Source organism: Acanthochromis polyacanthus, chromosome 18, assembly GCF_021347895.1.
Source record: "Acanthochromis polyacanthus isolate Apoly-LR-REF ecotype Palm Island chromosome 18, KAUST_Apoly_ChrSc, whole genome shotgun sequence".
In the NCBI taxonomy this organism is placed as follows: domain Eukaryota; kingdom Metazoa; phylum Chordata; class Actinopteri; family Pomacentridae; genus Acanthochromis; species Acanthochromis polyacanthus.
In genome coordinates, this window is record NC_067130.1 from 7,066,739 (window position 1) to 7,077,949 (window position 11,211).

Consider the following 11,211-nt stretch of genomic DNA (forward strand, 5'->3'; position numbering starts at 1 on the left):
TAAAGTATGTAGGTGGAAAAAGACTAGAACTGATAGCGTAGAGTCATGTTGTCCAAAGACAGTGAGAGAACACGCTTTAAATTCTATTAAAAGTTTTACTGAGACACAAACATTGCAGATGAGATGTTTTGTAGCTCTGTGAAAAACATCTCTGATTGACTTTATGGCGAGTTGTTTTGGTTCCATCTAGTGGTCACCTTGAGCATATTATTTCCTAGACGTACTGCTCTGAGAAGGAGCTGTAACTTCATGAGCTATGTGACGTCCTCTTTAACCTGATTAGAGCACACTTTACTGCCCCCCAAATCAAGCTAGCATCCTGTTAATGTAATTGAGTCAAATGATACAGGGCTGACTCAACGAATGAGGAACTGCGACCAATTAAACAAATGGACTTCGCTGAGCAGACGCTGATGAAAATGTTGCACTGTGACAAGAGTGAGAGCTGGAGGCCAATAATACTCATCTATTATGTTTGTAAAGACGTGAGAAGCATAATTCTTTCTCTAATACCATTAATCCTTAAGACAGAATCAATAAGAAAAGCGCAGACATGTGTAAAAGGTCACTGGTCTTTGGTTTAATAGGTTTTATAAACAGTAAAACAAGGCACTGTGTCAATCAGTGAAATGGGACTGACGTGGAAGAAGAAAAAAGCCCAACAGAAAGTGGCTTTCAGGATAAAAACGTAGCTGAATGTTGCTCTGATGTGTCTTTTACTCGCCTCCACACAGCTCCAAGAGGATTTTGCGGTAGTCACCAGATGTGTCTCCCTGAACAGCGAGAGAAAGAACAGTGAGACTTCAGAAGACTGGCGTGGGGAGTTACTGCAAACCAAACTGAAACTCTGATATTTTTATTTAAAGCTAAGATATGAAAAACAGGAAAGATGACTTCTATAGGTGGGACTTGAGCAATACATTTCCTAAGATTTTACCACAGTTCAGAACTAAACACAGAATTGCTGTGATTACATCACCACTGACATATTACAAAGCTTTTTCTGACTACTCACCTTGATGAAAGAGTAGAGGGTCTTTCCATACATCTTCAGGAACTGAGCCTTAATGTCCAGCATGTCAATCTCTGCCCTGGCCACCATTATCCTGATGAGGACAGTATCTGTGGTTCCCAGCCCCTGACAAGAAAGAAAAAAAAAAATACAGCAATCGTTTTTAATCAGAAGCTGTTTGACAGTGCACGTGCATGTAAAAAAAAAAAAAAACAGAATTAGTAATGTGTTTCTACCTAAAGCTCTGACAATTTGACATGCAAAACATACACAAATGATTCCCACTCACACAAAGATAACATACATACACAATTAATATATAACATCTACAAATTACAGCATGAAAGATTTACCTTCATTGATTTGTATAATCGCTCTGCAAAGAATGCTGGCTTGCTCCTGATGCATTTCACTGGAAAGCAGAAAACAAATATCAGTCATAAGACAAAAATCTTTTCTTGGAAAAATCTGAAATGCCTGTTTTGAAGAGTGACTCCATCTGGAAAGGTCAACTCACAAACTGCTGTGAGACAGTCTCTAACACCGGAGAGTGTCTGACTATATCTGGTTAGGTTTTGTAGTATGTAAGCCAGCTAGGTTTTCAGTTACATCAGTGTCTGGCATGAGTGTAAACAGGTTTGAGCCTTCCACAATGCACAGACTGATGAAGAATGCATGAATGAATGTTTTATTTCGGACATGTGAGAAAAAATGCCACAAAAACAAATCAAAATATTCAAAACAAAACAAACATAATGAAACAAAGCAATAAATAATAACCAAACACATCCGAAAAGGAGCATGATGAAGCATGAGCTTGTTTATTCAAATCCCTTTTCTATTTCGACCATCAGTCACTCAGTACCCACTCCCGTAGTTATTTATGTAGCACACATGTGTCAAACTCAAGGCCCGCGGGCCATATCCCGCCTGTAATACAATTATATGAGGCCCGCGAGATCATTTAATGAGCACTGTAATGCAAACCGTAAACTTTATCCAAACCAAAGGTTTGAACCACCGGCAATTTCAGTCTTTTCTGTGAGAAACAGATTCAGAATTTGCAGACATTCCTTATCGTACAAAGGTCTGTCCAGGAAAGACTCTCAATAGAGTTTTTGAGCTACACAAGGAATTTTGTGCGTTCGTGCACTGTAAAAAAGATAACTACAGTCTGTTCAGCAGAACTGGTATTTTGATTTGTTTGAACATGAAAATTAAAATAGCTGTACTACTTGCCATGAAAATACACATCAGACCAATCATGTCTACCTCAATATGTCTACATTTGTAATTGTGAATAAGCTGAAAATTTAATTTTTTGTTGGTACAACAAAGTTGGAAAAAAACCACAAGGTTTCCCAGAATACACAGCAGCGGCAAGTCCTCATGCTTACTTTCCCCCTGACCTTCAGCAGTTACCATCCCCTGAAGCTCAGCAGGTTAAACGGACAACTTATAAACAGGAGCAATTTGCAGTGGTGAGGGGTTCAAATCCAGCTCATGGCTCTGTGCTGAAGGTCCTTACTTGATGTCCTTTGCACTAAAACATCGGAAAAACTTAGACTTATTGTTACTTCTCGGTAATTATGCTATAAGTTTAATGCAGAATCTATTAACTTTTCTTTTGTTCCTATGAATCAGTGTATCAATGATTAGTTGCTGTGGGTTCCAGTTTTTTCTTTGCCACTGCTAATTTGAACTTGACTGTAAACAGCAGGGTTGAATCTTTATAGAAAGGCTTTAAATAAATGATTTGAAGAAACAAGTCATTAAAGAAGCACACCTATGGCCAGAAAGACGTCCTCCAGACTGCCAGACATCTCCCTCTTAATGCTCTCCTCAATTGATCTCCCAGAAATCTTCTGATATTCCTCGAACACTGCAGGGAAATGCAATATAATTAACGGGGACTATAATCAGTGTCCTGCTGTGTCACCAATTCAAGGATTTTGAGAGAATCTTTTGCTCATGAAACTACCACTAGGGGTCATTAAAATCCCTTACATGACGTGACACACAATATAATTATAAACATTATGACATATAACATGAATCTGTAGTGTTCTTTTTGTGACAGGATCCATTTAAATAAGAAGGGGTACCTCGCAGCAGATGGTTCTGGTTCCTCACACAAAGAACTGTGAGGAATTTAACTTCGTCTGTGCCCCATCGAGCCTCGCCAGCCTCATAGATTTCCTACAATCGCAGACATTTTAAAAATAAATCATACAAGAAGTCACAAGTTAAGCTCATCATTTGATCCCCAGACCTGAACCCTTTACCTTGGCATCTAGAACCGCCTGGGCCTCGTCCACGTTGCTGCTTTCATCCCGTCCAGCCTGCAGTGCAGAACACAAAGCAGTTCAGTTTACAGCCATATATTTGACACAAAAAACCATAAAACTGATGTTTTAGTTATGCAGAAGTGACTCATTCTTCTTTCTTGCTTGTGAAATAGCACTTTAACCACCAGCTGCTCTTGACATTTGACATTTTTTCACAGTATTTCATTGATGTCAAAAACCTGGTGTTTACTAGAAACTTTTCTAGTAAACATCAGGAACTTAATACTTACACACTTTGTTCTGTCAGATGACGCTAATGCTTTGCTATCATCTACAATAACAGGCCATTAAAACAGCACAAGCTAGGAGAGGTAATGGATCGATGTTTGCTCACTGTGAGTAAAGACACCAAAACCCTTTGAAACATTCCAGATGTGTCCCCACACACAGCATCTTCCAGGCTCTTCTCATATTCTGTCATGAAAAATATGACCAACACCAAAACATAAAGCACATTTAGTCACATATTGGTCACTATAATGCAGAAAAATAAAAAAATACTTGACAGATACACAGCCAGTATGCAGCATAGTACATGTGGCTAAGGCTAAAAATGCTTGCAATCACCGGCTTATAAAGTTTTAATGACGAGTGCTTTTAGCAAAATGTCATCGACTTCAATATCAAACATATACAGAGTTTCTGGCCAATAGATGAATGTAAAATCGATATACATTCTCCTTTGAACTGCTTTTGTTCTCCTGAGAAATTAGTCTTGCCATGTTTTTTATACTCTTCAGTGCTAGCCTGTTAGCGCGCTGTGTGGCTAGTGAGTGCATCTCAGACTCTGCTATACATCAAAATGTACAAAAACCTGAGATTTTCTGTGATTCCTGCACTATGAACAACCACATTTACATAAAACAGTCATATTATTCAATGTCAAATTGAAAAAAAATATTGTAAATTCAAAGAGCTATGATGTAGATTCTTCATGAGCTCCATAAAGACACTGAGGTTTTAAAGTGAAATATTTAGCTACAACTGATTAGTTTCATTAGTAATCATCTGTATGCTGTATAATCCATATAAAACATGTAAGCAATACCACAAAGCACCACACCCAAGCAGTTTATTTATATGTGCTAAAATTACTGTCTTTCCAACTACAGAGGAACAAATAAGCAAACAATAAACCGCCACTTGGAGAGCAGCAGTGGCTTTTATGAATAATTTACGGCATCCACTGTTTTCTAATAATGGATGTCATTGCATCTCGAAACAAGAACAGAGGCTCTGACACTGATACACAATATCCTATATCATACACAAGCCACATCCACCAACAGACAGACATACAGTAACCTGATGTCAGAAATTCTATTCATAGAAGCAGCGCAGGTACCTTTCTTGTAGACTGCATTGATGGTTTTTATTTCCTCATTTGATCTCGAAGCCAGAATATCGATGAGACATGCCTCTTCTGTTCCAGCCCCCTGTGATTGTGCCATAAGCCGTAAGTTAAAATCAAAGGGAAAGGAGCTTAAAAGATAAGGCAGGCAGTAGTATACGTTTTTGGTATTGTCAAAAAAAATTATAAAACTAGCAAAGTCAACAATGCTTTAGTTGTCTCTGAATGGTCTCTAAAGACAAATCACAAGTAAAAAAGCTAAATAACTTCAACAAACCCCCATTTTAAGCAACTTTTAGTCAAATAAGAAAAAGGCATTTGTTGAGGAACAGACTTACTACTAAATTACAGTTTGTTACATAAAGATTGTGACAGAGGAGTGATGTAATAGTATATATACATCAATGGTGGTTTGGGGTACCAAGGTAGAAACTATATTAGGCTTTGGCCACACAGACAATCCATCTTTTCATTGTTGACTTTGACCTTTTAGTGGGATTTAAGAAAAATACCCAATATCATTGTTTAGTAAAGACAGAACAAGTGATTGAGAAACTCTGACCTTCATTGCAGCCCACAGCTCGTAGGCATCGTACACAGGTGCCAGCATCAGCAGACCGAGAACAACACTCCTGAAGTTCCCACTCAGCTCTCCAGACAGCTCATCAGCCAGGTCCTGCAGAGGAGGACCGGAACAGACGGATTAACACTGAACAGTCACTCCCAGCGCTCCGAATAATTCATTATGGGAGCATCTGTAATGAGAGCTTATTCACTTTGATGTCAAATTCAATTCAAACGGCTTTATGTTCAGGTTTTTGTGGTCCCAGAGCGAACAGGACTCGACTTCCCACATTCCAGCAGCACTCGGGTCTCCGCTAGAGGGTGTGGTTTCTGGAAACGGTTTTGTGAGCAGAGAAGCTCGACTGTGTGACCGCATGTGGGTGTCGCCATGTGCAGCATGACTCACTCTTTCTGCTTGCAAGGATTCCTCTGACAATCCTTCCCTGTTCTGCAGCTCCCCAAATGAACTTTCAGATAACTTTATTGATCTCTAACTGGACCCTGTGCAATGAGTTAGTGATTATCTCACAGTGTCAATACAATAAAACATCCAGACTTCCCTTTTTTGGTGATATATTGATTCTCTTTTTCATGAAACAAAGACACAGTTAGAAGCAGGGTTCAGTGTGTGTTTATCTTACACAGGGGTACCTTCAACTTACCAACAGATTACAAGGCCCTCTCTGTGTTTGTCTTTGTTTAACGTTAGCATTCACTTCTGCCTTATAGTTAATGGTTAACTTGCACTTTATCAGCTCTGTGTTAGTACAGCAGAACCCCACCTAAAGCGAACAAAATGATGAGAGTACACAGTGGAAGAAGATGACACATCCGCCTGTGCTGCCAAAAGTCTCCGGCTGCTGTTCTGATTCTTCTGCTATTCAATTCAATTCAATTCAGTTTTATTTATATAGCGTCAATTACAGTCAAATCGTCTCAAGACGCTTTACAGAACCCATATGCCTGACCCCCAGAGCAAGCCCAAAGGTGACAGTGGCAAGGAAAAACACCCTTTTAACAGGGAAGAAACCTCGAGCAGAACCCGGCTCTATATAGGGGGGACCCATCTGTCTGCTGGCCGGGCGGGTTGAGAAGGACAGAGGAGGGCAAGGGGGAGGGATGGGAGAAGAGGGAGGGGTGGGAAAGCACAGAAAACACAACACACATTTGGATACATGTATGACAGGATATGTGAACCAAACAAAGTATAAGCTAACATTGAAAACTGACTCTTAGTTTACTCTTATGATGTACGGCTCTGACATTAAACATACTCCATATATAGCTAGCAGTAAAATTCAAACAGTATGTAAGTTAGCATAACAAGTATACAAGTGCTATCTAGCAACCGTTTCTTTCCTTTCTCTGCTTCATTCATGTTCATTCAAAATCACCTTTTCATCCACAAAAACATGTTTTCTGCCTTCAAACAGAAATGTCTCACCTTCCCTACTGTTTGTTTGAAGGCCTCTTTGATGCGCTGCCTCTGGGCAATAGTCCGATGGGCAAGGACCTCGATGATAGTTGCCTCATTAGTGCCTGAAACAAATATCATAGCAAAAAATCTCAAAACAATGTCAAATTTTAATTAAAAGGATCATATATTCCGATTCAATTTAAGGAACAAGGGTTCAGCCATAATGTGCAACCCTGGAGATGATCATAACACACAGCTGTTTGTTGCTGTTGGCATAGAAACCGTCTGTTGTCAATAGAGCTCAAACTAAAGTCAGGGGAAGGTGATTAGACTGGTAAACTATAACAGCATCAACATGCCTGCCATAAATGTGCTGAAAGAGAGAAAATGCTATTGTTTCGCTCTCCTGAATGCTTGTATGTTTGTTAGGAGGTATCTTTTTAAAGGTTGAATATACATAGTTTCAGAACAGACTCACCCATACTGAGATTAGCTAAGTGCTGCCTCGTGCATGATCAGCACAGGCGACATTCATTTTCCCTCCATATCTGAGGAGTTGGCTTTACAATGCAATGTGTAAAGGTGAGGCAAAGTACAAGGACAGAGAATTGAATGGAGAGGGAAAGTAGAAAACTTCAAGCTGCCATGACAACATGACAACACTGCAATTAGTTTTCAAACTTCCCAGCAGAGGAAAGGAGAGCCTGAAGAATATTCTCTTTTTTCCATGGATATAATGACACTGTCAGAATTATCTTTAGTTAATGATGGCTTCTGAATGGAAGAGTAGCAACGTCACTCACCAGCTCCCTTCATGGCTTCTCTAAGCTTCTGGGCATCTGCATCTGCATTAAAACCAGCTGCCTCAGTCACTGTTCCACGGTTTCCAATCTGGTCAGAAATCACAAAATTACAACCTCTTAAACAGACATAAAGTGAGCAGATATATAGCCTTTAATAATGTGCTTTTTCCTAATTCACTGCACAGAAAGGTTTGACTTTAGAAGGAAGTTTTAACATTAATCTTCTGAATCAGTTTAACACGTGTTAAGAACTGGTTTAAAAATCATGTATGGTCCAAGAAAAGTAAAATATTTCAAACTTTCAGTTCAGCTACACTGTATAAATCCACTTTTCATTCAAGTAGGAGACATGTCTTATTTCAAAAAACATATTTATGTGCCGCAGATTCTGGATTTTTCAGAATGCTTTTTGGATTTTTAAAAAATCGTTAACTTTTTAGTCTACAAAATAAATCTAATAAATTAGATTTTAAGCAGTGTGTGTTACGTCTTCTGGAGGGAACATTTAAAACTATCAGCACTCATGCTACGGTGCAGCGACACCTCTATACATGAGCTACACACAGATTTATCTTCTAATTGCAAAATACAGGACAAAGTTGTAGCCGTGCAATCTGTTTTGGAGTCTTTCACTGCAAACTTTTTTTAGAGGAATAATTTACAAAGGTAGAGTTTGGCAATGTTAGCTGACATCATATCAGTGATGGACAGATTAACTGGCTAACATAAAGCCAGTTTGAGATAATTGGTCAATTACTGAGGGAGTGGCTAATGGGGGGCTATGTTAGGTTGGTCCACACCACCTACTGGGACTCAGATGACATTAGGTCTGAAATTAGCAGGGAATATAAAAAACAGGTGCTTGAGTCAGCAAACATGTTAAAATTTGAAATTAGCAGCTGTACGGAGAGAATTAGTGTTATCAGATAAGCTACAATATCAGTAAACATCAGCACAGCACAGAGGCAACGCAGCAAAGAGAGGTTTTGGTCTTTTTTTGTTATTAATTTTTTGTATTTATAAGATGCAAAAACTACATAATATCAACAATATATATCAAGCATCCCTAAATATCCACATTTGTCATTGATAAGCCATATCTGTTGACCTCTAAGCCATATTTAAAATGACCAAATGACCTTTTTTCGCTATCAGGATCAGTACTACAACAGCTTTTGTGGGCTAAACTGCTGGCAGTTAAATTAAACTGCACAGAATACATCATGAGTAACATGAAAAAGTAATGCAAATGTAAAAATAATATTAATCGTAACTTTTTACGCACATTTTGTGTTAGTATTTAGTATCATATGAACAAAAAAAGATTTATTAATTCCAAAAGCTCTAGAATATTTCGTCTTAACCATGTCATTACGATTCTATTAATACTCACCCAGTGTCTAGTGTAGCAAGTCTCTACTGGTGATGCAAATATATGTAAATGTTTTGATTGTAGGACCACTTTTAATGGTGCACAGGTGGAACTGCAGCAACAACTTACCGCTGCCATAGTGAGAAGAGTATAGATTTCCAAACTGGAGGTGCAGAAGGCTACGAAAGAACAAACAGAAAACATTCAGATATCAATTGTTCGAAGGCCAATGAAGGCAGAAAGAACGGCAGAGGCAGTAAACTGTTTCAGGTTTGAGTGTGACCCTCATTAACCTCTGATCAATATTGTATGTAGTTTATCATCTCATAAAGGGTTTCCATCACACACATTTGGTCACGGGCTTTCCTGTGTCGCACATCTGCGCTGGCGCTGAGGGAGCTAATCTCATTAAGCCTGTGTTTGTTTCGACATACCTGTAATTGCTCCACAGAGAGGAAAGGCAGTGACTCCCACCTGTTTTCCTGCCTCTGAGGATCAACTTACACACAGATGTAGCCGTCAAAGATCTAAGTCCACTCAGACAAAACACACTGAGAACATCCATGTAGTTTATAAGCTCAGACAGATGTCCACAGTCCAGATGTGATAAATGAACAAGTCTTCTATCGATTTATGATGAACTACACTAATGCTTTGTATTTTGTTGAAGAAATTTCACTCTTAGACCTTCGAAGTTTGCTGTAGGGGGGTGTTTATTGGTGTTCTTACCAACACAGAGCATGACTCTGTGTTGGTAAGCCAACCCAGAACATTTGCAGAGTACACAACTTATCGGGATGGTCTGAGGGTAGGGAAGGGGCTGTATGTAAATACAAGGGAAAATAGTGGTTAATTTGCGTATGGTTGCTAATTAGTGACAGAGGGTAATATAACAAGAACAAAAGGTGGTTGAATCAAGAGGTCTGGCAGACAATAAAATGTAAGAGTGGGGATCTGGCAGACATTAACAAACAGCAAGAGATAAAATAATTGTTGATAACCGTGGGAAATAAAATGGAGTGACAGTAGAATGTATCTGTAGCAAAAGGTGTGCCATTTTCTTCATCAATTTCTAATTAGATAAAAACTGGACTCCAGTTCTGAAGTGGAGACATTTACTAATCAAACATCAGTGGCTTGTACTGTGTGCCCAGGAAACGGCCACACCTGTAGTGGTTTGTGATGTAAATACAGAGAATGTGGTTCCTTCACACACTCCATGAAGTATGTATGACTACAGATTTGATCTATAACTACATCATGTTGTTAAATCACAAGTCAGAATCCGTTTTATTGTGAAGTACACATACAAGGATATTTAACTTGGTGTCTCGTGAGTAACTATAAACACTGTCAAGTTTTCTCAATTCTCAAAAGCAATTTAAAGCTATTATAGAATAATATATACATTTAAATAGTTACAACTGTCTAAAAAATGTTTTCTTCTTTAAATGTTCTATTCTTCTGCACCAAATGCTAAGTCAAATTGATTGCATGTGATAAATCTACTTGGCAATAAAACAGATTCTGATTCTGAAAATGTGTAACACTGAAACCCTCATTTACATTAACAAATTTTTACCAGACAATCCTTTTTCAAATTCATATTTATGCAAACATTGTACATTTTAAAAGTCTGGAGCAGAAAACTACAGGAACCCTGAACAAATCCTGGATCTTAATGTTCTCCTCAGATTTGAATTGCCATGCTTTTATTTCTTAAACGGCACATGATTGGATCATAAACCTCTAACGTCAGCAAATTCATTAGAAATTGAGCAATAGTACATGAAGTAATTACAAAGCAAATGCTGGAAAAACGAGAATGGTACTTTTAAAGCTTCAGTCTATGTAGCCAAATCTGAAATATTATGTTCATATATGTGCTAAAAGCAATAATAAAAAAGAAGTCTTCTCGAAAGTGATTCAGGAAGCAGAACAGTTAACTTGGCATGAAGTTAGCGGTCACACCCAGCAGACAGACGCTCCAACCGTCTCCGTCTGAGCTCACCTCAGGCAGAAGTCACACAACAAAAACACCCCAAATACACAATAAATGACAGCTTACCTGTCCTGAAGAGTGTGTAACTCAGAATGGAGGCTGAGGAGAAGGTAGAGCGTCTCAGCACCAGGAAACTAAAGCTTAAAACCAGCTGGCTTCACGTCCCACCCACTTGGATGCAAACAGGGTCCTCCTCTCGCGTGCACGTACGAGCACGAACACGAGTCACTGCTGCATTCACGGAACATCTATCTAACGAGAAGGAGGAAACATCCCGTCACTTAGTGCAAGGACGCTATCAATAGACAAAATAATGGTTTCAGTGGCGGAAAAAATTTAGCT

The 11,211-nt window shown here is 38.8% G+C and overlaps 1 protein-coding gene across 1 annotated transcript; it reads right to left on the minus strand.

The window, feature by feature from the left end:
* Positions 1-558: 558 nt before the first annotated feature.
* Positions 559-11,089, minus strand: anxa4 (annexin A4). Its single transcript, XM_022215676.2, has 13 exons — positions 10,936-11,089; positions 8,997-9,046; positions 7,496-7,583; positions 6,720-6,814; positions 5,274-5,387; positions 4,706-4,796; positions 3,695-3,774; positions 3,298-3,354; positions 3,118-3,211; positions 2,799-2,894; positions 1,366-1,424; positions 1,016-1,138; positions 559-773 (listed from the first exon to the last, which is right to left on the minus strand). The coding sequence occupies exons 2-13, from the start codon at positions 9,003-9,005 to the stop codon at positions 717-719; spliced, it is 963 nt and encodes a 320-aa protein (XP_022071368.1). The 5' UTR covers positions 9,006-9,046; positions 10,936-11,089; the 3' UTR covers positions 559-716.
* Between the last annotated feature and the right edge of the window lie 122 nt (positions 11,090-11,211).